General features: G+C 44.9%; 1 protein-coding gene across 1 annotated transcript in view; it reads right to left on the bottom strand.

The window, feature by feature from the left end:
* Positions 1 to 6,364: 6,364 nt before the first annotated feature.
* The window catches only part of VSIG10L (V-set and immunoglobulin domain containing 10 like), a 44,371-nt gene continuing 23,520 nt past the window's right edge, over positions 6,365 to 27,215 (bottom strand). Inside the window, exons 8-12 of the mRNA XM_058195333.1 lie at positions 24,579 to 24,866; positions 18,266 to 18,379; positions 15,643 to 15,701; positions 13,281 to 13,409; positions 6,365 to 10,595 (exon numbers count right to left, since the gene is read on the bottom strand). Of these exons, the coding sequence (XP_058051316.1) occupies positions 10,512 to 10,595; positions 13,281 to 13,409; positions 15,643 to 15,701; positions 18,266 to 18,379; positions 24,579 to 24,866 (674 nt within the window). The 3' untranslated portion in view covers positions 6,365 to 10,511. The remainder of the gene's footprint in view (positions 10,596 to 13,280; positions 13,410 to 15,642; positions 15,702 to 18,265; positions 18,380 to 24,578; positions 24,867 to 27,215) is intronic.

Raw genomic sequence — 27,215 nt, 5'->3', positions numbered from 1 at the left:
TTTTTTAATTTATTTATTATTTTTGCCAAATCCATGAGGGAAATAAAAAAATTACAAATGAAAGTACTAAAATAATCCTTTTTTCAATAAAATCGTAGAAAAACCATGAAAGCGAGTCATGTCTTCATGTCGGAGTATAAATTGTGGTAATCTACATGGCTTACTTAAGCGTGACCTACTGAGTAAACCATATTTAGTTGGCTTCATCCCAAACACTAAGCAACCCATATTTTGGTTGGGTGTTTCTTATGAATCCAGCCTTCACCGCAGCAGCTATGGTATCCTTACAAGAATGAATTAATTTTTTAAAAAATGAGTAACTTTATCTACACACACTCACACACAGAGTGCCATAAAGTTTGAGTTATGGCCATCCCTTTCAAAAACTTGAATTTATAAATACTTTGATGGCTATTATTTTCCCCCTAAATACTTCCTGGAATATGTTCAAACTAAGGCTCGATATATTTTTAACTTCTGCCAAGACTCGTAAGAAAAAAATGATGTTGGATTTTTATCATTTATCATGTGCTGGAAAGGATCATTACATTTTACACCGAACGAAACATAAAACATTTCTAAAAAAAACGTTTCTTACATTTCTTTAGCAGCTGGTACATCTATTAAGAGGAGAAAACAGATTAGGTGAAAATGTTGAGTTAGAGAGTAGGATATGCTGAAGTTAGGGAAGGGGGATAGCTCGGTCTCCTTGTGGAATTTTTATTATATTTTTCCCCAGTGGATCTTTTGCAGAACTTTCCTGTGGGTGATATTTGCCTATTTTTACCGCCATACCATCACAAATTTCTAATTCCATGTAGTCCAATGTTACATTCAGGTGATACACACATCTGTGGCAATGGTGAAATGCTCCGAAGTCTGCTACCGGTTCGTTGTGTGTACGGCACACCCATGTGCGGTGTGCACCAAATGCATGTGCATGCGCAGTGTGCACCAAATGTGTGCTTCGTGGGCAGGCGCACCACAGACACTACTGTGCAGCACTGAAAAAGGAGGGTTAAGAAGCCTTTTCTAAGGTAAGTAGAACAGCGAGGGGCGGGGACAACTGTGCCGCGTGATTTAGATTTCGCTAGAAAGGAAGATTTCCTGCTTTCTAGTGAATATAAATCGCACGGCACAGCTGATCATCAGAAATACCGGTTCGCCCAATTGGTAGCATTTTATTACTACCAGTTCGGGCAAACTGGTCCGAACCGGTAGCATTTCACCCCTGGTCTGTGGTTAATATCTGATTTCAGAACCACTAAATTACAAAATAACCACAAAGGGTTGGTGGCGACATGTGCTAGACTAGAATATGGTAATTTCCTGCTAATCCTTCACTTACGTCCGTTCACTTAACAACCATTTGAAGTTACGACGGCTCCACCCCAAAAGTTACTACCCAATTCCAAAGTTCTAACAGCCCCCCTGTCCCCTCCCAGTCATGTGACTGCATTTTGGGCAACTGGCCAGCCTTTAAAGTTATCTGCAGTACCCTAAGATCACATGAGAACAATTTTATGATGTTTATTTCTGAAAACTGGCATTTACTTCTGGTTTCCAGAAAAAAACAACAAACCACTCCGTAGCAAACCATGGGATCATTTAATGACTATTGTATTCGTTTAACAACTGCTCCCCAAAAGGTCATAAAATCAAGTCCAGCCACATGATGACCTGCTTCACAACTATCACAACTTATGACCGTAATCGTGGCGTCCAATTACAGAGGTAAGTCAATGTCTACTTGTATGCATCTGTTTGTTATACAGACAGACACTGTAGCAAACACAACTGTGCATATCGGAAATTCTTTTTTTAAAAAAAAAAAATCCGTTATTTCTATGCTGTTTATAACAGATTCATGCGGTGAGAGTTGGTCTGATAATAGCCATTTTGCACAGATTTGTAGGTTGGGAGCTCCTGTAGGCCTCAAAAGGGGACTGAAAAACCGTACAAATGAGAAATGTAATTTAGGGATTTGAGAATTAAAGGATGGGAGCGCAGGGCGGTGGGGAGAATTCCTGATCGAAATTTTCAACATTTCATTAACTACACTTCCCAGCGGTGGTAAAGTTGGCATGAAACAGACCATGTGTTTGCTGTCTTTAAACCCAATCCTTTTAAACCCAAAAGGAAAAACAAGCTATTAACAATCTAAATAATGCAGAAAGTCCAGGAACGAATGACGTTTAATATAGAATTATATCGCTTCATCAGATCAGATCTTTTTAGGCTCAGATTGGAAAATCGAGTTTTAATAAGAATATTAAGGCATATAGATAGATGCTCGGGCATTTAACTACAACAGGAAGACAAGATTTTTATTACCTTTTATCCTGGACTTCTTCATATGGATAAGGAAGAGAAAATGGACTCATACTCGGCTAAATATTACTTGCCCCATAGGATGGCTCCTTCTGTGTTGTTCAGATCCTAATGACGCACAATCTCAGCCAGTGTAGGCCAGACTTGGTAGGAACAAAGGAAACCAGGACACACGCAAGAAATGTGGCAAAACTCTGCTTTAATCCACACAAACAGGCTGGAGCCTCAGAATGCGACGAGTAGGCAACAGGTTCCTTGTAAAGTCAGCGCTGGGAGTGTTTGCTTCCTAGCGCCTTTTTAAGTCATTGGGCCCCATCCCCTATCTGTCTGGCTGCCCACACCCACCGGTAACCACCATCCAGTGCCGGTTGGCATTGGGGCAGCGTATGTCTGGCTGCCGCAGTGTCAGCCATGGCCGACACCCATCTGGCGGCAAATGGGCCCTTCGACTCGAGGAATGGCCCAGTGGGTGGTGCGGGGCCGCTGCGGAAGGCCGCCAGGACCTATCAGCTGGGGGGTGCAGAATCGGCTGGGATCGGTCAGCTGGGCGGCGCAGGTTCGGCGGGAAATGCCACGGCCGATTGGCGTCATCAAGCCGGGGATCGAGCTGCTAGGTAGTACAAATTCAGCCAGGATCAGGCAGCTGGGCAGCACAGGGTCAGTGGGAATGCCACGGCCATTTGGCATCATCAGATGTGGGGCCGCTGCTGCCGAGCCTCCACCTCTCTCGTCACTCCCACTGCATTCCCCACCCCCAGGTATGGCGAGACCCGAGTCGGGGCTCGACACACAACACAGGAAGACTAAAGAGGAATGGTAGAGTATAAATTTCCTTTATTTTCTCACTCTTCATACTGAAACAGAATGATAGATGTATGGTCGGTGCTATTATTCTCGGTTAATCACATTCTATAAATGAAATTCCTACAGCGGGTACCCTTGGCTGACCTTAAAAAGCCAAACAAGGTTGGGTTGAATTAGTAACTTGATTGGACCAGAAATTCCTAGATTATGGAAGAAAGTGCATGTATATAGAAAGAAAAGGTGATAGAGACATAGCGATAATATCTTAGAGGAAACCATTTTCCCGGAAGGTTGGTTTTCCCCTTGACAGAACATTAGCAAAATGGGTTTTGCAGTGCAAAGAATTAATCTCGGGTTGTAATTTATTGTCCAATCTTGTTGAATCAGTAGAAGAAGATTACTATTCCTATACCGCACACAAGGATACGCAAACATACTCCGAGGTGAACTCTTTTCATTTACTGCCAATTTAAAGCTGCCAAACAAAAAGAAAAATGCAAAAAAAAACACCCCACGCCCCTTTTATTCATCATGATTTCAAGAAAGACCCTTACCTGAGAAGCAATTGGAGGAAATCTTTCATTAATGATTTCTGAAAGAACAAACACGGCGCTGTGCAAAATACAGGACTTTTCCAACAAAATGGGACTTTTTCCATGCATCTTCTTCTTCTTGTGCCATATCCGTCATCGGATGTTGGCGATCCTGTTGGCGATCCTATGTATTTGCATGTATAGACAGAGGAAAACATGCTCTCTACCAGTGGTGGGTTTCAATTTTTTTTACTACCGGTTCTGTGACTTGCTAGGTGTGGCATGGCTTGGTGGGCGTGGCTTGGTGGGCATGGCATGGGAAGGATACTGTAAAATCTCTATTTCCTCCCAATCAGCTGGGACTTGGGAGGCAGAGAATAGATGGGGGCGGGGCCCGTCAGAATGTTTACTACCGGTTCTCCAAACTACTCAAAATTTCCGCTACCAGTTCTCCAGAAATGGTCAAAACCTGCTGAAACACACCTCTGCTCTCTACTATTTATGTCCATGCTGGTTACCTAGATGGTCCAGAGAGATTCATGATCGTACACCCCAATGATCAAGCTTTACAAAGGCCAGAAGGTTTATTATCTTCTTGTGGACATCGGCTTCGGAGGAATATATCAGGCAGTTCGGATCATGAAAGCCACTAAGTCTTTAAAAGGAAAGTGTCAGGACCCTTCTTAACAATGATTCTCAGCACGGAACAAAGCAAGGTAAACTTTCTACCTTCCGAGTATCCTCAAAGAGAGGAGGGCATGTCCAGTTGTCATTGCTGATATATTGCAGGCCGAATTTGAGGCCCCACCCTTTCACTAAGTCACTGCTTCCCAATTCATGATAAATTACCCCAAATTGGGTAAAATGGGGATTTTGCAGTATCCTTCCCCTGCCACGCCCACCAAGCCACACCCATAGAACCGGTAGTTTTTTTTTAAAAAATGGATTTCATCATTGGTTTCCATCCATTGCTTCTTGTCCTGCCTTCAGGTGCTTTGGAAGATAGGTTGACACACACACCCCCTTGTTGAAATGACAGAAAGCTGATTCAGCGATACTATTTTTGTAAAACAAGTCCTCCTCGAGTTATGACCATTCCTTCAGCAACTGTTTGAAATTACGACAGCGCTGAAGGAAAGGGCTTAACGATCTATGAGACTCTCCTATTGTCAGTTTTGGGTTAGTGAAGGAAAAAGTTTGGGAAACCCTGTGCTAAGTCATCTGTTCGTCTCCAAGACAGAATTCCTATCAGTCTTCCTGCAGCTTTCCTTCGACTTATGTCCAGCTGGACCTCTTTTCCTGTCTTTTTTTTCTTCTCGCCTGGGCTGCCTGCAATCAGAGCAATTGCCCATCGCAGAGCAGCCATTCATTTAGCTTTCATCTCCGTTCCCGTTTAAAAGCAACAAAAATGATTGAAGAGCCAGGAGGGAGTCGCCCATCAGGCCAGATTAGCAGGGCTAAATACCAAAAAGCTCATTTTTTGGAAGGGGGGGAGGAAGGGGGGCAGGACCAAACAATAGGTCACTATCTCCTGAGGAGAGAGCATCCTGCACCAGTATTTGGGCCCACAGCCCTGTGCCATTGTTCTGGTCGGTCTGCTACACCCACTGCGGCCCATCAGTTGTGCCGTGTGTATATGGGCAGAAAGATAAATAGAACTGATGCCAAAAGGCAGGAAAAAGGAAAAAGCTCGGGTTGCATGAATAGAAGCAATAGGTGGAAGCTAATCAAGGAGAGAAGCAATCTAGAACTAAGGAGAAATTTCCTGACAGTTCGGACAATTAATCAGTGGAACAACTTGCCTCCAGAAGTTGTGGATTCTCCAACACTGGAAGTTTTTAAGAAGACGATGGACAACCATTTGTCTGAAATGGTATAGGGCAGTATTGGCGAACCCCACCTCTGATCCTGCCCTATTGTACCCCTTGAATTGTATTTTTCCCTTGACCCTGTGCCCACCCCACCCACATCTTCACCAAACAAAGGGTTTGGTGGGTGGGGTTGATTTTTAAGTGTCCATTCCTATTCTAGAGAAATGGATGATTGCATGGAATTCGGAGAAATCTGACACAAAATGGGACACCTCTCCGTGGTCAACTCTCTGTGACCGTCTCACAACGGCCAACTTGCTGCAGCCAACTTGCCGTGGAACAACTCTCCGCGAGGTAATTCCACACAGGATAACTCAACGTGATAAATATTATCTGCCACTGTTTCTTCGACATTATTTCCATTCACACACACACACACACACACACACACACACACACACACACACACACAAATGGAAATAATGTCGAAGAAACAGTGGTGGGGGATAACATTTATGGCATTGAGTTATCTTAAGGATTGTCTCACAGTGAGTTGACTGTAGTGATTTGAAGAGATGGCTGCACTTCGTTGGCCGCGGCAAGTTGGCCATGGAAAGTTGGCCATGGAAAGTTGGCCATGGAAAGTTGGCCATGGAAAGTTGAGCCCAGTGAGTTGGACACAGCAAGAAGGCCGTGGCAAGATAGCCATGGTAAGTTGGCCACGGCGAGTTGTCCTAGGCCTGTTTGACATCGGAGACAGAACAATGGCTGATAATCTGCTTCCCACCATTCTTTGCCACATTGTTCAATTAATGTAGTCTATCTGTCACGCCTCCCTTCCCTATTAAGCTACATTTTTCAAAATAAAATCCATACAAACTTAAATATATTAAAATATATTTTATTTCCCACCCTCCCGCAATACAAAATTCAACAAGTACTTTTCTGAAAAATACACATTTTGATTTTAAAAAATAGATGAAAAAGCATTGGAATATTTAGGACAAGTAAAAAATTAGCCGAACGCTAGTTTGCATCTTCATTCAAATAGTGGAGGTTCTGCTCAGTTTGTAATACTATTTGCAACACTGTCATCTTAAAGAACCCCCATTTCTCCAGGGAAATGAACCACCATTGTGTCATGATAAAATTTCAATGCCACAAATAAACACAACCAGAGCCACGGGGCGTTCTCCACACCAATAATGCTGCTAGATTTAAATACATTTGTTTGAGATTTACTTCCAAAGTCGAGCTGGTTAAACTGAATTACGGATGTGAAGTTTTCATTTGCTTCTTTCTCCAGGGTGTGTATCACTTGGCGTGTTTTCTCCATTGCTGGGAGCTACTTTATGTGGTAGACCAGTGTTTCCCAACCTCAGCAACTTTAAGCTGTGTGGGACTACAACTCCCAGAACTGAAGCACCTGGCAACCAGCATGTATTTACCAGGGTTGCAACTTCCTGGAGTCATGCAATTGCCATAAAGTGACCTTCCCAGACCATCCAACGAGCAATGGCACACAGGATTGTGTGACTCACTTAAGAACTGCAGTGATTTTCTTAACAATGTGGCAAAAAAAAAAAAGGTTTTTAAACAGGGCATGTTTCGCTGAGCAACTGCCTTACTTAGCAATGAAAATTCCGGTCAAAATTTGCAAGTTGAGTATCTGCGCTTCCAATGGGCCCTGTCCATCTGTAGGACCATGAAAGACCCTCAAACTATCCATTTTGAACTCTGCGGCAGCTGAAAGTTTCATATCTCACCTTGCCAATAAGCATCTTGATCATATTAGATCCATATCCTAACTTGGTTCCCACTCCTGAGCTGATTTTCCTCCTTAGCTACTTTCCTGAGAACTTCCGTTGCATGTGTTACCTAAAAACTCTCATGCTACATAGTTTCGGTACCCAGGTTGGTTGGTTTGTTTTGCTTTTATCCAGGTTGGGCCATCTCCCTTCCACCTTAATTACACCACTGTGGAGGAAATTCAATAAAGGTGTTCCATATTGCCCCTCAGAATAAGTACTCTCATTAATGCTGGCGCGAGGGAACTGTAGTATTGCTAAGAAAATTAAAAGTGTGTTATATATTAACACAGTTTTAATTTTAATTTTATTGCAACTGCAGCCTCCTTTGTGCCAGCTGTAAGGGGATTCTGAAGTCAGTTTTACAAAACAGTAACCCAACACATTCTCAGACAGTTTATTTGATACGTGGTTTTTCTCTTCCTCAAAGAACTATTGAGGTTCTTCTTTGGGTGCATATTTGGAAATTTCTGATTACAGGTAGTCCTCGACTTACAACAGTTTGTTCGGTGACCGTTCAAAGTTACAACGTATGACTGTTTTTCACAGTGGCAACTTTTCCGACATCCCCATGATCACGATTCAAAGATTCAGATAGCTTGGCAACCGGTTCGTATTTATGACCGTTGCCGTGTCCCAAGATCATGGGACTTCCCCTTTGGTGACCTTCTGAGAAGCCAAGTCAGTGGGGAAGCCAGATTCACTCAACAACCGGGTGACTCACTTATCAACTGCAGCGATTCACGTAACAACCGAAGCAAGAAGTTGTAGGAAAATGAGGCAAAATTCACTTAACCAATGTTTAGCTTGACGACATAGATTTCGGGCTCCGTTGTTGGTTGTAAGTTGAGGACTACCTGCAGCTGGCAAAGAAAAAGCTGAAGATAATGACAAAAAGGAGACCGGGGTGGGGAGGGAGGGGGGAGGAACCTGCATCCCCATTGAGCAAAACTGACATGAATGCCCGTGGGATCCCTCCATCTTCTTCTCAACCCTGGGAACTTCTTCCTCTGGTTCTATGAAAGCGATCATTGCAACAGAAAAGGTTATTAGACAAAAAAGAAGAGCCTTGCAAGTTGATTTGATGGAGCACTCTCATTTCCGTGTACGCTATCGCATACTACACAAAACAACTTTTGTGGGCCTAAAGCCCTGTAAAGCCCTCAGAGATATATCGAATCACAAAGACGAAGAATTCCAGAATCCCTTCTAAGAGGTTCAAGTAGCTCATCCTACATCAAAACCAGTTGTCTTTTTCTTTCAACTATTCCAGGTTGTTGAAGCCTATCCCAAACAAGGGTGTTGCAATCTTTGCTTACTCTCTCTCGGAGGCAGTGTTGCCTTCTCCAACTCAGCTGAAACCAGGAAGCATCGCTCTCTCTTTACCTATTCAGACCAGGGGTGGGATTCAGCCGGTTTGGACCGGTTCGCGCAAACCGGATGCTAATTTTATATCTGGTTCGCCGAACTAGTAGTTGCAAAGACTGGCTGGCCCTGCCAATCCCTCTCCTCTCCTCCCAGGGAGTCTACACACGGTCTGTTTTGGATGCCAGGTAAGTGCAGCACCCGTGTGGAGGCTCTAAGAAGGCAAAAAATGGGCCTCCCGGAAGTTCCAGAAGTCTGGAAATGAGCCTGTTTCCAGCCTCCAGAGGGCCTCCAGAGTCTGGGGCAGGCCATTTTTGCCCTCCCGGAGGCTCAAGAAAAGTCTCCAGAGCCTGGGGAGGGTGAAAACACTCCCCCCCCCCCCATGGTGCAGGAGGCAGAGTAGGCCACACCCACCATGGCCACGCCCACCCAGCAACTGGGCAGAGAACTGGTTGCTAAAGTTTTTGAATCCCACCTCTGGTTCAGACAGTCTGTTAAATCTGGGGAACCCTACTTTGCATTTTATCGCAGTTACTGGCTGTTTGGGCAAAGAATGTGTCAGAGGTTGGAAAGAGTTAAACAACGGCATATTCTTTTCCTTTTGTACTCCAACCACCACCAATCCACTCTCTCCCAGAATTTTTTTCTCCTTATATTGAAGATTGGGGGCCTTGCTTTAGTGCCAGTGACGGGGGGGGCAGTCGAGTGGGGCTGTAAGAATTCACAGAAAACCCTCTTGCTCAGACTGTTTAGTAATCTTAGCAGTATTTCTCAACCTTGGTCATGTTAAACGGCGTGGATTTTGACTCCCAGAATTCCCCAGCCAGCTGTGCTGATCTTAGAATTGAAGAACGGACTCCATCTTTCCAATTAAAAGAAAAGCCAGCAAGATATATCTTTTCCTGCACGAAAAGCACCGTCATTTTCCCCTGGTATCCACGCATGGGATCTTGACTGGGTTCCAAGACAGAAACTGGGCCAGACTCCAGTGCCGTGCTTTTGATAACAGAATGGACAGCTTTGGCAGGTGTGGGCAGCCTCAGAATATAAGCCGCTTCATGTGATAAAATGGTTTTTGGAAAAGTAAGCCACATCTCAATCCAACTACGTCCGTATCCTTCCCTACCTGCCACTGTATCCAAGCACTTCCCCTGTAAGATCAATGGTCTCGTTTACATTGTCCGTTGTCCTTGGCTGCAAAGCGGTGGCTTTAGGGATTCTGACATACCATCCAGCCAGCAGCTCTCCAGAAGACTTATCGGAGGCCTGCAAACCGGGTTGCAGTGCGGCGTGCTCTGTTCCAAAAACTGCATCGGGAATCTCACTATCCAAAACATAATTGTCTAAATCGGGGGTCTCCAACCTTGGCAACTTTAAGACTTGTGGCTGAGGAATTCCGGGAGTTGACGTTCACAAGTCTAAAAGTTGCCAAGGTTGGAGACCCTTGGTCTAAATTTTGAGGATGCAAAATAGAGCTTCTTCAGAAGGTCTAAGTTTGCTGGTTCTTACCTAGACAAGTGAGATTTCGACTCGCCAAGAATGTTTTAAGTTCACATCTCATGCTGATGAGATCCATCTGTCGGTTTTTAAGGAAGCTAGGAGACGAAGGCATAAATCCATTTCGGGATCTCAGCATCCCATTTCGATGACTATAACCGCTGGGTGTCATCTTCACAAGTTCCATTTTAGCGATTATAACCCAGCTGGGTGTCATCGTCATGAATCCTATTTTAGTGACCATAACTGGCTGGGTGAGATCTTCACAAGTCCCATTTCAGTGACCGTAACCAGCTGGGTGTCATCTTCACAAGTCCCTATTTTAGAGATCAAGTCTGACTGGGTGTATGATCGTCACCATTTCAGACTTGGGTAGCATTCCGCACAGTCTTTCTGACAGGTTGCCCAGTTGAAGAAGAGGACGTGCCTTTCCTGATACCGACAGGCTGGGTAGAACCGGGGAAAAGAAAAAACAGTGTCATTAGCAAACTGTTTGGAATGGAGATAGAAATCAGACTCTCTTCTTCTTTCAACAATTTTGACTTCCCCTTCTTTTCAGGAGGAGAAGTGGTGGAGGAAGGATGTCTCTGTGGAGAGGTGACCACTGCGTGATTACTACAGAAGTGGTATTCAGCAGGTTCTGACCAGTTCTGGAGAACCGGTAGTGGAAAATTTAAGTAGTTTGGAGAACCAGTAAATACCACCTCTGACTGGCTCCGCCCCCATCTATTTTCTGCCTCCCGAGTCCCAGCTGATCAGGAGGAAATGGGGATTTTGCAGTAACCTTCCCGTGGAGTGGGGAGAGAATGGAGATTTTACAATATCCTACCTGTGGAGTGGGGTGGGAATGGAGATTTTATAGTATCCTTCCCCTGCCACGCCCACCAAGCCACGCCATGCCCACCGTGCCATGCCCACAGATCTGGTAGTAAAAAGTTTTGAATCCTACCACTGGATTATTACCACCCAAACCCTGAGAGCCCCCAAGTATTGATACAAGCTTGGAGGCAAGGTTCGTTTTGCTCAGAAAAAAAAAATGAGTAATTTTATAAGAGGAGCTGAAATTGTTTTTGTAAAAGTCGCAATATTTAAGAGCAAGGTTTTGTAAAATCCCTAGTGGAGTCATGCCAGCCCTCAGATTTTGTAATTGGCTCAGTGAACCAAGGCAAAACCAGTTTAAGTTAAAAGGCAGGCTTTGTCATTCAGATGCCTGCAGAAGTTGTGAACGCTCCAACACTGGAAATTTTAAAGAAAATGTTGGATAGCCATTTGTCTGAAATGGTGTAAGGTTTCCTGTCTGGGCAAGTGGTTGGACTAGAAGACCTCCAAGGTCCCTTCCAAATCTGTTATCTGTTATTATGTTATGTTATTATGTCATGTAAGATGTGGCATGGGGCAAGGAAGAATGGAAAAGAAAGAAAGGAAGAAGAGGGAGTGTGAGGAACGATGGAAGGGGAAAGCAGAACAAAGGACCAGGGGTTAAATCTACTTACCTTCCTTACCAGTTCAGAAGTGCATGCATGTGTGCGCGTCACAGCTGCGCGCAGACATTCTGCACATACACAAAACCTTCTGCGCATGCACAGAAGGTAAAAAAAAAATTACTTCCTTGGTTAAAACCAGGAAGTAATGACGACCTGGGTGGGTGGGCGGAGCTTCTCTCCGCCATCGCTACCGGATCGCTGAACTACCAGCCATAATTGCTACCGGATTGCACAATCCGGTCCGATCCGAGAGCATTTCACCTCTGCAAAGGACCCATAATATTGGAAACAACATGCTCCAACAGCAATCTATTTAAGGCAATATTGGGGTGCTGCAAAACCCCATCCTCTTTACCAGGCACGACATCAAAATCCCTCTCCCAGTAAAAAAAATAATAATCAGAAAATATTGTTATACCAACCTTTGGTATGCAGTGCTCGGTTTCTCCATGTAGGATTAGGGGAACGTTTGGAATTAATTTGTATACAGAATAAATGAGAAATAGGGGAATAGCATTTGGAGAATAAAACGGAAGTGAAATTCCTCATTATAGTCTGTGCTGGTCAGAGATCCTGGCAGCACATCAGGGAACACCAAGAAATCTGAATAGGAAACGCTCTTCTCGCAACCACATCTACAGTAGTGGCCAAAATTGTGGAAACCTTTTGGGAAAAGTGTATTTTTGAGGTTTGATGGCTAAAAACACCACTTTTTTTGGAGGGAGTTTCAAGATAATCATATTCCACTGCTGGAATGGCCTGAGAATAGCCCAGACCTTAACCCAATTGAAAATATATGGAGCCGACTAAAGAAACTTGTTAGTCAGAAGCGACCCAGCAATAAAACCCAGTTAATAGAAATAACCATTTAATCTTGGTTTCACATTATAACAGCTGCAGAACTAAAAGACCTGGTTCACTCCATGGGAAGACGTTGTAATTCATGCTAAAGGTTTGTTGTTGTTAGTTGCGAAGTCATGTCTGACCCATCGCGACCCCGTGGACAATGTTCCTCCAGGCCTTCCTGTCCTCTACCATCCTCTGGAGTCCATTTAAACTCACGCCGACTGCTTCAGTGACTCCCTCGTTCTCTGTCGTCCCCTTCTTCTTTTGCCCTCAATCGTTCACAGCATTAGGCTCTTCTCCAGTGAGTCCTTCCTTCTCATTAGGTGGCCAAAGCATTTGAGCTGCAACTTCAGGATCTGGCCTTCTAAAGAGCAGTCAGGGTTGATCTCCTCTAGGTTGGATCGCCTTGCAGTCCAAGGGACTTGCAGGAGTTCAAAGGCCTCAATTCTTTGGTGCTTAGCCTTTCTTATGGTCCAACTTTCACAGCCATACATTACTTAAGTATTAACTGACATATGGTGATCATTTATGTATATCTCATTTTTTCTGCGTGTTTCACTTTTCTTCTTTATACTGTAATTGCTATTCTAATAGCAAATCCTTCATAAAATTGATTACATTACATTCTTCATTAAATGATCTTTCCATTGATATATAATTTTATGGTACTAGTTCAAAAAAAAAAGTGGTGATATTAGCTAGTTTGAGAAAATACACTTTTCCCAAAAGGTTTCCACAATTTTGGCCGCCACACCTGTAGCTGTTATTCCATAGCAAGCTCCTTCTTGTTGCATGACCTACCAAGGTGGTTGAGCTGAGATATCTGTGCAGATGTTCCTCATAGGTGATGGCATAGATGTCCGAGTCTCCTGACGACCATCGAGGATTATCCCAAGAGTCACTTGGCTCCACTTTCCTCCCATTTGGGAACTAAAACCACGTTGAAAGAAAGCATGGGGACAGGAATGAGAAGCTTTTAATATCAATGTATCCAAGTCACTCGGCACCTCTACACCTTGTTTGTGATGGCAAACCTATGACACGCATGCCCAAAGTGGCACGCGGAGTTACGTCGCCTGGCACGCGCGGTGTCACCCATTCCTGGCGCACATGCGCGCGTGACGATCTGCTGGCCTTTTTCCCTGCGGCAGTGCCGGAAACTAGAAGAGCTGGTCTTCCGTTTTCCTGCATGATCATGCGCGCCTGCCCGCTGATCATCTTGTGCGCATGCGTGCCAGAAACCCGGAAGGGTAGTTGGCTGAAACCGGAAGTTCAGTAGCTGAAACCGGAAGTTCATTTTCAGACGTGCGCATGCGCCTTCGGCAGCTCCTCTTCCGGGTTGTGGCCTAGACGAGTGCGCGCATGCACGTGAAGTGCACACACATGCATGCTCGCTTTTCGGCACTCAGTACCAAAAAGGTTCGCCATCATTGACCTGGAAGATTGGATTGACTTGTTTACCTTTGGCCTTCTGCTTATTCGTACCGCCCAACGGTTAATGCAAGACTAAAGAACAATGAACACTTCATTTGTTGACCTAGATCAGGGGTCTCCAACCTTGGCAATTTTAAGCCTGACGGACTTTAACTCCCAAAACCCAGAATTCTGGGAGTTGAAGTCCACCAGGCTTAAAGTTGCCAAGATTGGAGACCCCTGACCTAGGTACTATGATTGTGTCCAGGTAGTCTTTGACTTACAACAGTTCATTTCGTGACCATTCAAAGTTATAACGGCACTAAAATAAATGTGACTTAGGACTGTTTTTCACACTTACAACCGTTGTGAGCATCCCTGTGGCCAAGTGGTCAAAATTCAGATGCTTGCCGACCGACTCGTATTTATGACGATTGCAAATCTTGTGATTCCTTTTGCGACCTTCTGACAAGCCAAGTCAATGGGGAAGCCAGATTCGCTTAACTAACGTAACAGCTGCTGCTGTGACTCACTTAACGACTGTCACAAGGAAGGGTGCGAAATGGGGCAAAATTCACTTAACAAGTGTCTCGCTTAGCAAATTTTGGGGTCAATTGTGGTCGTAAGTCAAGGACTATCTCTATTGCCAGAACTACGACTAAGAAAACTTTAATCAATTAGTAATTAATTACTAATGCAATTAGTAACTAATTATGGAAATGGGGTTTTTATGTATAGATGATAATTGTTTTACAACCAGCCATTTGGTGACTATTCAAAGTTACAATGGACCCTGAAACAGGAACTTACCACCAGGTTTCAAAGTTCCAATATCAGCCCCCACCATGATCACATAACCATAATTTGGGTGCTTGGCAACTACCCTGCATTTATGGCTGTTTGCAGCACCCTGTGCAATCAGGTGACCATGCAAACAGCCATAAATACTACATAAATTTACTACATTTTACTATTTATTTCTGGTTTCCGTCAAAAGTGCTCCAGGGCAAACAATGGGCTCACTTAATGACTGCGGCATTTGCTGAATGGCCATGGCATTCGCTTAATGCCGTGGCCATTAAGCCGTTAAATGAAGAAGTCAAGCTCTTCTCCAAAGCACCTGAGGGCAGGACAAGAAGCAATGGCTGGAAACTAATCAAGGAGAGAAGCAACCTAGAACTAAGGAGAAATTTCCCGACAGTCAGAACAATTAATCAGTGGAACAACTTGCCTCCAGAAGTTGTGAAGGTTCCAACACTAGAAGTTTTTAAGAAGAGGTTGGATAACCATTTGTTTGAAGTGAGGTAGGGTTTCCTGCCTAAGCAGGGGGTTGGACTAGAAGACCTCCAAGGTCCCTTCCAACTTTGTTATTCTATCCTACTCCTTAATAACCGCGGCAAAAAAGGTAATAAGATTGAGTTGGTCACAGGATGAGCCAGTTTATGACTGTCAATAACAACTGAAACTGAGGCTCAACTACAGACGTAATTCGAGGACTACCTGTGCGAGAAGTCCTTTTCCCTTTCTTTCCTGGGCAAATATTCACTACAATCTCGGTGCTTGGAGAGCCAATTCCACTTGACTATTTTGATCAACAACCTCTTTCTGCCGAGAAGACTGAGCATTTCCTGAGAAGACTGAGCATGAGACTGAGCATTTCCCAGTGAGTTTCGCAGAGCAACAATCTGCCATTTTTTTCCCCCAGGTTGCCCCCAGTCTCTCATTATGCTCCCATCGCTTTTGGCCTCACCTGGCGTGACAGATAGTGGTGCTGACTCTCTGGTGGCGTTGGTGGAGCTGTCTTCTTTGCTACAAGGAGTAAAGGCAGACAAAACATCACTTTGACTTTGCAGCGAGAACGAGTTGTTTCCTCATTCAGTGTTTGGCACTGGGAATGCAAACCCTCAACTTGCAGCAGTTCGTTTAGCGACGCTTCAAAATGACGACGGTGCTTCAACGAAGTGACTTACGACTTACGTTTTTCACACTTACAACCGTTTGCAACTTCTCCGGGGGTCACCTGACCAAAATCCAGATGTTTAGCGACCGACTCAGAATAACGATGGTTGCAAGGTACCAGGGTCATGTCATCATCTTGTTGCACCCTTCTTATAGGCAAAGTCAATGGGGGAAGCGAGATTCACTTAACAACCGTGTTACTGACTTAACCGCTCAGTGATTCACTTAACATTGGTGGCAAGAAAGGTCGCAAAACGAGATAAATTTCACCAATCAAATGTTTCACCGAGTAGCAGAAAGTTTGGGTCAGTTGTGGTCGTAAGTCGAGGACTATCTCTAGTCTTCTAGTTTCTAGGGGAAACCTTGAAGTGGTGGCTTCTGTGTGACATTGCTTCCGTTCTAAAGCTAACTTTCAGCAGAAGGTGCTGGGCTTAAAGGTAAAGGTAAAGGTTCCCCCACACATGCGTGCTAGTCGTTCCCGACTCTAGGGGGCAGTGCTCATCACCGTTTCAAAGCCGAAGAGCCAGTGCTGTCTGAAGATGTCTCCATGGTCATGTGGCCGGCATGACTCAATGCCAAAGCCGCACGGACCGCTGTTACCTTCCCACCAAAGGTGGTCCCTATTTTTCTACTTGCATTTTTTTACGTGCTTTCAAACTACTAGGTTAGCAGAAGCTGGGACAAGTAACAGGAGCTCACCCCGTTACACGGCAGCACTAGGGATTCGAACCACTGAGCTGCCGACCTTTCGATTGACAAGCTTAATGTCTTAGCCCCTGAGCCACCGCGTCCCCTGTGCTGGGCTTAGCTTAGTCCAAGATTAAGCAGCAGCTTCCAGCCTTGGATTTAAAACTGGGGTCAAAGAATTGAATTGAACTGAATTAATCTGACTGGTCATGGCTGCCTACTTCAGAAGAATCAGCATACCTGCCAAGAACCCCTCCTCCCCAAGAAACAAAAGGTTTAAACCTGTGGCAAAATCTGAACCGGCTTACTATCAATTCGCTGGCTGCGCATGCGGGCTGTGCATGCGCTGTGCGTATCACGCACCACGCACCAAATGCAAGGTGCGCACGGGCACATAGTGCGTGCCAAAAGGAGGCATGGGGTAAGTAGAACAGCGCGTGGGGGGGGGGTTTGATCAGCTGTGGCACGCATTTTTTTTTACTTTTAAAAGCATTTTTTTTACAACCTATTCGGCACGGCTCAGCTGTGATCGTCAGAGCCTCTCTTTTTTTACCTTTTAAAAGCATTTTTTAAAAGAAGTGGCAAGCGGGCGATCGGGCATTGGGTGGACATGGGTGGGGGGGGCCAGGGATTTTTGGTACCGGTTCTCTGAACCACCTGCTGCCATCACTACTGGATCGGCCGATCCGGTCCAAACCAGAAGCATTTCATTTAAACCCACATAAACCCATAGCTAGAGCCATAAACAATACAAAACAAACAAACACCCATCAGGGAAGCCAATAATACATAACCAACACTTAACAGGCCTGGGGAAAAAAGTCAAGAGCTCTACCGAACCGAGGTGAATGGATACCCTCCATATCTTCCGGTTGGAGTGGGGAGATTCTCTTCCAGAGAAAGGGCTCCATGATATAGAACAGGGGTGTCAAATTCAAGGCCTGTGGACCAGATCCAGCCCGCAGGGGGCTTTGATCTGGCTCTTGGGGCCGCCCTTGAAACAGCAAACAACCGGCCCTGCCAGAAAAATGGAGCTTCGGGGGGAGGTTCATTTTCACTGGTAGAGGGCTGCAGGAGGCTGTCACAGACGAAAACGGGGCCCAGGGTGTATGAGCGCCCCACCAGCTCTATTTTCAATTGCAGAGAACTAGCAAAACAAGCTAAAAAGGAAAACAAAACAAAAGGAGAAGTTTTTCCATTTTTCCACTGAGCATGCCAGAAGGGACAGAAAAGGAGAAAGGGAAAAAGGAAACACAAAGGAAAAAAAAAAAAGGAAAGATGGGTAGAGAGCAAGGAAGGAAAAAGAAGGAAAGAGAGGAAGGAAGAAGAAAGGAGAATGAAGAGGGAAGGAAAATGAAGGAAGGAAGGAAGGAAGGAAGGAAGGAAGGAAGGAAGGAAGGAAGGAAGGAAGGAAGGAAGGAGATTATAATAAAAGTGACGGATGGTCTGAGGGAAATCCTGCCTTAGCACTTGGCCACCGCAGTTGCCCCCCCCACCCCCACAAGTGATGTCGAACTAGCCACGCCCATCCTGGCCACGCCCTTCTGATCATGCCCCACCCACCAGCCTCCTCGAGGTCAAACACTACTCTGATGCGGCCCTCAATGAAATCAAATTTGTCACCCCTGGTATAGAAGGATGATAATGGCCGATGGTTTCCTGACTGACTGAGCTCAGATTATCCGCGAATTCAACTTTGTTCCTGACTGACCTAGTGCCCAACTCACCTCTCCGAAGGCAGACCAGCCAGACTACCAAGAACACGAGTGCAACGATCAGGAGCATCCCAAAAATGCAGCCAATCACAATCCCAGCAATGGCCCCGCCGGTCAGATATGAATCTGAAAAGGTGGAGGAAGAGAGAGAGAGAACCCAGCTTTAAAAACCACGTAGAGTTTTAAGCTTCGTTATTTGGCAAGAGCTTCTAAATTTCATATTCATCGTGCAAGATTAAATCCACCTTTAATTCCTGCTTCCTTTCTTAATTTTGGACCCTACTGCAGGGGTGGGCTTCAAAAGTTTTAGCAAGGGGTTCTCTGCTCGGTTGCTGGGTGGGCGTGGCCATGGTGGGCGTGGCCTAGTCGGCATCCTGCACCACAGGGGGAGGGCTTTTTGTCATCCCTGGGCTCTGGAGGCTTTCCTTGAGCTTCCAGGAGGGTGAAAACAGCCTCCCCAAGCTCTGGAGGCCGCCCCGGAGGTTGGAAACAGGCCCGTCTCCTGCTTTCCCAAACTTCCAGTAGGCCTGTTTTTTGCGCTCCCCGAGCCTCCGTGTGTGCCCTGCACTTACCTGCATCCAAAACGGGCTGCATGGGGATTCCTGGGAGGGGAGGGGTGGGCGGGGTGGGGCCAGCCTGGAGTGGGATTTGGGGGTTCTCTGAACTGCACAGAATGTTAGCTAACCCCTGCGAACCCCCAGCAGCCCACCCTTGCCCTGCTGTTGAACTAGTTAGAGCCACCATTCCAAGAATCCGTTCACTCAAGAAATATTTCAGAGCCAGTAATTTGTCCATGTAATGCTTCCTCGAAATCCTAAATCAAGTGTTTCTCAAAATCAGCAATTTTAAGATGTCTGGTCTTCCACACCCAGAATTCCCCCCCATTCAGCATGCTGGCAGGGCAATTCTGGGAGTTGAAGTCCACATATCTTAAAGTTATTCAGATTAAGAAATGCTGCTAGGTTTTCAAAACGCTCTACAATCTGTTAAAAGTAGAAATAGCCAGATTTGTGTCAGTGGTTTAAGCCAGGGGGTTTGTTCCACTAAGAGCTTCTTAAAGTTCTACATTTAGGCAGGAAAAACAAAATGCACAGGTACAGTATATGTGGTGCCTTGCTCAATAGTCGTAACTGTGAAACGGATCTTGGAGTCCTAGTGGACAACCATTTAAATAGGAGCCAGCCGTGTGCTGCAGCTGCCAAAAAAGCCAACACAGTTCTAGGCTGCATAAACAGAGGGATAGAATCAAGATCACATGAAGTGTTAATACCACTTTATAATGCCTTGGTAAGGCCACACTTGGAATATTGCATCCAGTTTTGGTAGCCACGATGTAAAAAAGATGTGGAGACTCTAGAAAGAGTGCAGAGAAGAGCAACAAAGATGATTAGGGGACTGGAGGCTAAAACATATGAAGTACAGTTGCAGGAACTGGGTATGTCTAGTTTAATGAAAAAAAGGACTAGGGGAGACATGATAGCAGTGTTCCAATATCTCAGGGGCTGCCCCAAAGAAGAGGGAGTCAAGCTCTTCTCCAAAGCATCAGAAGGCAGGACAAGAAGCAATGGGTGGAAACTAATCAAGGAGAGAAGTAACCTAGAACTAAGGAGAAATTTCCTGACAGTGAGAACAATTATTCAGTGGAACAACTTGCCTCCAGAAGTTGTAGATGCTCCAACACTGGAAGTTTTTAAAAAGACGTTGGATAACCATTTGTCTGAAGTGGTGTAGGGTTTCCTGTCTAAGCAGGGAGTTGGACTAGAAGACCTTCAAGGTTCCTTCCAACTCTTGTTATTCTATTCTATTCTATTATCAGATGACTTGGGACATGCTCTATTCCCAAATTTCATGCTAAAAGTGAAATTAGATTCTGAGTTTTTAAATCCATGGCTAGTTTTTATAAGAGGCCAGAATCCCAGTAAGTTATTTTTTCCTAAAGATTTTTTGGCAGCACAGAGAAATACAGAACTCCTTCAATCATACTTTGATGATTACTGTAAAAGAGTTTAAAGTACACAGCAAGCATTGTTCTTATACTGAATTGGCTTTATTGGATTTTAGCAACATCATAATGAATCAAAGCTGCGGATTTGTTCAATATTTATCAGAGTTTGCTGAGTTTACTAATGTAACCGCAGTACTGCAATTGTAGTTGCTCTCAGTGATGTCATCACATTAAGAAATATATCCTTTCTTTTATAAATGCCTGGGATCATAGTCTTAGAGAGAAACCAGGTGCAGGCAGTCCTCGACTTACAACCACAATTGAGCCCAAAATTTCTGTTGCTATGTGAGACGTTTGATTGGCCTCCGTTTTATGGCCTTTCTTGCCACTCGTTGTTAAGTGAATCCCTGCAGTTGTTAAGTTAGTGACACCGTTGTTAAGTGAATCTGGCTTCCCCATCGACTTTGCTCGTCTGCAGGTCGCCAAAGCTGATCACATGACCTCAGGACACTGCGACCGACAGAAATATGGGTCAGTGCCAAGCATCTGAATCTTGATTATTGTGCACAGGTGGGTTTCGTATAATTTTATCGCCGATTCGCTGTGCAGTGAGCTTTGCTCGCGTGAGTGGCTTGCATGCATGTACGCGTCTTAGAAAATGTGTCTAAATAGGATGGCATAGCGGCGGGGCAGGTGGGCGACCCACTCGCAGGCGACCCACCGCTACCGGTTCGGCTGAACCATGGGGATTTATTTATTTATTTATTATTAATCATACTTTTATACTGCACCATCTCCCGTAGGACTCAGGGCGGTTCACAGGCATATTAAAAAACAATATAATAAATAAGCATTAAAAACTCAATTAAAACTAAATATTATCATAGCCAAATCACTAAAAACGGTAAAAACCCATTAAAAACCCTTAAAATTTAGTTAAAACATTTTATTCTTAGGCTAGTCCAGCGCGCTGAAATAATAAAGTCTTCAGTTCACGTCTGAAGGTCCGGAGGTCGGGGAGTTGTCGTAATCCCGGAGGAAGCTCGTTCCACAGGGCTGGTGCCGCCACAGAGAAGGCCCTCCCCCTGGGGGTCGCCAACCTACATTGTTTGGTCGACGGCACCCTGAGGAGGCCCACTCTGTGGGAGCGCACGGGTCGTTGGGAGGCAATCGGTGGCAGAAGGCGGTCTCGAAGGTATCCCGGTCCTAAGCCATGGAGCGCTTTAAAGATGGTAACCAAAACCTTGAATTGCACCCGGAAGGCTACTGGTAGCCAGTCTAGACCGTGCAGGATGGGTGTTATATGGGAGCAATGCGGTGCTCCCTCTATCGCCCGCGCGGCCGCATTCTGGACTAACTGGAGCCTCCGGGTGCTCTTCAAGGGATGGGGATAATAATAATAACAATAATAATATTTTAATTTGTATACCGCCCTTCTCCCGAAGGACTCAGGGCGGTGAACAGCCAGAATAAAAATAACAATCAAATACACACAGTGAAATAAAAACATTAATTAAAAAACTTATTTAAATTTGGCCCAAATTTAAAATCCCAAAAAACTAATTAAAAATTTAAAACCCATAAACAACTAAAAATTCTATGCCAGTCCCATGTGGACAAATAAATAGGTCTTAAGCTCGCGGCAAAAGGTCCGAAGGTCCGGAAGTTGTCGAAGTCCAGGGGGAAGTTTGTTCCATAGGGTAGGAGCCCCCACAGAGAAGGCCCTTCCCCTGGGGGCCGCCAGCCGACATTGCTTGGCTGACGGCACCCGAAGGAGCCCCTCTCTGTGAGAGCGCACGGGTCATATGGGAACCATGGGGATGCTGTAAAGGTCATAAGCGTGAAAAACGGTCATAAGTCACTTTTTTCTGCGCTGTTGTAACTTTGAACGGGCACTAAACAAACTTGTAAGTCAAGGACTACCTGTATATTGTGAGATATGGAATCAAAGGAAAAACAATTTGGGAAAACAGTGGCAGTAAACAGTGAAAAAGATGAACAATTATATCATTTAGGACAGTATTTTTCAACCTTGGCCACTTTAAAATGTCTGGATTTCAACTCCTAGAATTCTCCAGCCAGCAAAGCTGGAGGGAATTCTCTATGGCGGCTGGGGAATTCTGGGAATTAAGAGTCCAGACATCATAAAGTAGCCAAAGCTGAGGAACAGTCATTTAGGGGCTAAAGAAGAAAAAAAAAATGCAGCCCAGAACTGTGTTGGCTTTTTTGGCAGCTGCTGCACACTGCTGGCTCATATCTAAATGGTTGTCCACTAGGACTCCAAGATCCCTCTCACAGTTACTACTATTGAGCAAGGTACCACATATATGGTACCTGTGCATTTTGTTATTTTGGCCTAAATGTAGAACTTTACTTTTTTCACTGTTGAATTTCATTTTGTTAGATAGCGCCCAATGTTCTAGTCTGTCAAGATCTTTCTGTATCTTGAGCCTATCTTCTGGAGTGTTGGCTATTCCTGCCAGCTTGGTGTCATCTGCAAATTTGATGAGTTCCCCATCTATCCCCTCGTCCAAGTCATTGATGAAGATGTTGAAGAGTACTGGGCCTAAAACAGAGCCTTGGGGTACTCCACTGCATACTTCCCTCCATGTGGATGTAGTTCCGTTGAGGACTACACGTTGAGTGCGGTTGGCCAGTTAGGAACCCATCGTAACATTGTTTCCATATGGATGGAAACGAAACAATGTTCCAGGAAAGGAAATGTTCCAGGAGAGGAAATAATAATCCAAAATTTTTTACAGTGTGCAGAAATGGACAAGATGATGCTAGAAATTAAGGAAAAGGGAGAGTCGGAATACTATGAAGTGTGGAATAAATTATATGATTGGTTAGAAAAAAGAAATCAAAATAATAAATTGGAATGTTAACCTAATTAAGTTAAAATTAGGAAGTATAAACCACTGAATTGTGTTAACCGGATAAGGATGGATTGGTAAATAGATACCAATGTAAATATAAGCATGTAGAGGATCGACTGAATAAGAACAGAGGATATATATTTATGTTGATACGGCAAGCTGTAAAATAATATATGATGTAATGTTATGTCTGTTATGTGTTTTTAATGTGTTTTTTGTTTTTTGTTGTATTTTTCTTTATTTTTTTTTAAAAGATAAAAGTTTAATAAAAAATTATTTTTTAAAAAAAGAAAAGAAAGGGCCTCTGTGGCTCAGACTGGTAAGACAGTCTGTTATTAACAGCAGCTGCCTGCAATTACTGCAGGTTCAAGCCCCACCAGGCCCAAGGTTGACTCAGCCTTCCATCCTTTATAAGGTAGGTAAAATGAGGACCCAGATTGTTGGGGGCAATAAGTTGATTTTGTATATAATATACAAATGGATGAAGACTATTGCTTAACATAGTGTAAGCCGCCCTGAGTCTTCGGAGAAGGGCGGGATATAAATGCAAATAAAAAAAAAATTGATATAGGTCAAATCTGGGAAGAAATACCCTTTTTAAAAATGTCTTTGTCAACCCTGAAGCTGACCTGACTGAGGCCATTTTGGGGCTTTAGTGTTGATACACTGGAGCCGAGGGATAGGGAGGCGGGAATAGAGATAGCTGGGGTTTTGTAGCCAAAACAAAATACTTTCCCCTGGGAACCAAGGACATTCTCAAACCTGGTCAGAGGGAGGAGGAGTGAAGTTATCAGGCAACTGGATGGAACCATGATTGGGCCATATAAGTGATTGTTTGGGGAAAGGAGAAAACTTTTACTTTTAATTAGGTGAAAACCACGGGAACATTCAGAGTCGGTTTTCAGCAGCTTGTGCCAATATGATAAATCCAAATAAACTATTCTTTGAGGAATCTACCTGCCTCAGAGTTTTGTTTGTTATGGGTGTAATACTGGGAACCCTGACAGTCTCTCCCAAAAAGCCAAGAAGTTGCTCTTAAATATTATCAGCTTTTGACATTTAATGCAGGGGTCATTGTGGGAGAAAAGACCTCAAAAAGGACTGTTGCCACCGTCCTTCCTGTTTCTTCTCTTTCCTCCCTGGGAGTGCAAGATATAAATCGATAATACTACCCAAGAAGGCTTTTGAGACTCTCTTGAAAGGGATCACATCGGAGGTACTGACAGGTTCTGGAGCAGGGGTCTCCAAACTTTGGGGGTCTCCAACCTTTGCTGGCTGAGGAGCTCTGGGAGTTGAAGTCCACAAGTCTTAAAGTGGCCAAGGTTGGAGACCCCTAATTTAATGCATAAGACCTCCGAGCAGATTTTTTTTGTTTTTGATAATCCAAGTCATTAGTGTTTCTTTGCATGTGTGAAGATAGGATAGTACATTCTATTGCCGTTTGGTAATATATTCCCGAAACCACCCGCAAACCTTGCGGCTACTTAATCTGAGTACCTACCTGGGTGGAGGGTGCGAATTTGAGTGGCATTCCCAGCTCGGGATCCCAGATAAGGCACTACCTGGAAAGCATAAGCCGTTTGGGGCCGCAATCCTATCACAGTTGTGGATCGGTTGGCAGCGCCTAGTACTTCCGCCGTACTCCATTCCTCAGCCGAACGGTGTTGCTTTGGACCTTGCATCTGAACCACAAAACTGGTCACCACTGACCCGTTTGGGACTGTCCAAGTCAGAGAGGCAGTGCCTGGATGGGGTCCACTTGACAAAGTCCAGTCAGAGATCGAGGGGCCTGCCAAGAGAAGCAATCTCCCTGGTTTTTTTTTCCCCCCATAGATATGAAATGCAAGCACTTAGACCTTCCCCAAGTTAAAACCTATTGTGTATTGGGCTGCAAAAATAAGATGTAATGGCACACGGGAATGACCTTGGGAGATGGATGAAAAAATGTTGTCAAGGAAACAGTCGGATAAGAGACAGCACAGCCCACAGCTGCATAGTGGAAAGAGAAAGAGTTTAGGAAGGACCCTCCATAAGTTACTGGACTTCAAGGGTGATGGTGGGAGAACTGTACTTTCAGACTTGTAAGATTCTGTTAATGCAGCTTTATAGTAAAGTAGAATTAACTTACCGTATTGTTCGGAATGTAAGACGCACCTTTCCCCCCCAAAAAAAGAGGGTGAAAATCCGGATGTGTCTTATACTCCGAATGTAGCCCTGCGCTCAATCGGAGGTTTCAGAAGCTGAAAAAAGCATCAGAAATGAAGCTTCAGAAAAGAAGCCCCCAAACAGAGCTTCAGAAAAAAAGCCTCCAAACAGAGCTTCAGAAAAAAAGCCTCCAAACAGAGCTTCAGAAAAGAAGCCCCCAAACAGAGCTTCAGAGGCTTTTTTCCTGAGACTCTGTTTCGGAGGCTTTCAGAGGCAGAAAAAAAAGTTTTTTCTGAAATGGAGTTTCAGAGACAGAAAAAAAAGCAAAAAAAAAAAGAAAAAGGCAAGGCACAGAGCTCACCATCAAGGAACCTGTTGCTAAAATTTACCTCTGGGAACAGCTGATTGGAGGTATTCCGGGAGGCCAATCCACCTGCCATTCAGCTTTTTTTCTTAATTTCCTCCCCAAAAACTAAGGTGCGTCTTATACTCCAGTGCGTCTTATGCTCCAAAACAATACGGTACTTTTCCTGTCTGGATTACCTGGGAAAGGCTGGCATCCAGTGCAACAGTTTGCAAATTTATTAATTGGAATCAGAGAGATCCGAGTTCAAGTCCTCATTAGTTAAGTTTGCACCCATCTCTAGTTCTCAGCTCTGCTCACTTTGCAAGTGTCTTGTGAGGACACCCCCTTGGGCTCTATGTTGAGCTTCCCGACAACAAAACTGAAGAAGACCCCTAACTGGCAACCTTAATTCATACTTGCTATCATTGCATCCATCTTCTAATTTTAGACACCTCGTTGCAAGAATATAGCATCATGGCTATGGTGGTTGTTTTTTTCCCCCTTCCTACTCCGTAATCCTGGTTTACAGTAAAGAGCGGAGAGTTTTATACTGGGGCCTTATTCAAAACCTGTTGTGGCTGCCCAGCGGCCAGCAGAGCTGGTGGCAAGACTCAGACGATCAGGAGGTTGGGGAGAAAGTTAGACCAGTTCTGGAGTCTAGGGAAGGCTCTGATGGATGCTGTGTGTCAGAGGCAGAGATAGAGCCAGGACCGTCCTACATTTCCCAGGCACCGGAGAGGCAGCTGACTTTGGAGGCTTTGATATGAGTGAAGAAGAAGAACAGCTGGGGCCTGTTCCAGATGCATGTTTGTGGAGAGCTGTTAGGAGAGGTGAACAATGGAGGACAAGGAGTCGACTCAGGAAGCAAACCTGTTGTGACTCGTCCTCCCTCCTCTCCTCACCCGGGCCCCTCCCGTCTACAACCGGGCCTTTTATCAGACTCCGAGTCTGATAATGAAGATGAAGGGCCTGTCATGCCTCCAGCCCCCGGCCCTGGCCCCATGGCTGGAGAGGATTCCAGGAGTGAAAGGACAAGCCCAATAAACCTCACTTATACAGCGTGTGTTCCTTTGGCTCAGCCTTCAGAGCAGGAAGCCAGCCAGGTGCTGGAATTACTCAGCCCTACTCCCTCTGACCCCTCCCTTTCCCAGAAGCTGATAGCAGATCCAGCTGAAGACAATTCAGGGTGGGAGGACCCTCGCTTCCGGAGATCTGAGAGGCAATGCCAGCAGAAGGAGGGGTGGGGCAGGCCTGGATAAATGCTGAGTCATGGAGCCACACCCCACAGCCTATATAAAGGACCTGCTTTTGGCATTCCAACCTTGAGTCAAGCAAAGTCTTATCTAGTTTGCTGATACCGGACCCTATCGCTGAAGTCACAACTTGGACTCCTGCCTGCCCTGATAAACCTTGAAGGAACTTGGCAAGCTGCAAAGGCTTCATTGCCAAGTTTGTTACGGACTCCCTGGACTTGTTCATCGGAGTGGGAGTGGGACACGACAAAACCACATGTGGACGCTGAATGGCCCCTCCCTGCCTAGGGAATAAATAGAAGGAAAGGGGAGTGGCTGTCCTAGGAGACAACAGTTCGTATTTCTGAAGATTTTGTTCATTGTGTTTCGTGCCACAAAGACTGCTTGCTAGAAT

This window comes from Ahaetulla prasina, chromosome 10 (genome assembly GCF_028640845.1).
Source record: "Ahaetulla prasina isolate Xishuangbanna chromosome 10, ASM2864084v1, whole genome shotgun sequence".
NCBI classification, from domain to species: Eukaryota; Metazoa; Chordata; class Lepidosauria; order Squamata; family Colubridae; genus Ahaetulla; species Ahaetulla prasina.
The sequence above is the reverse complement of the archived record's forward strand: the minus strand, read 5'-3'. Positions and strand labels throughout refer to the sequence as shown.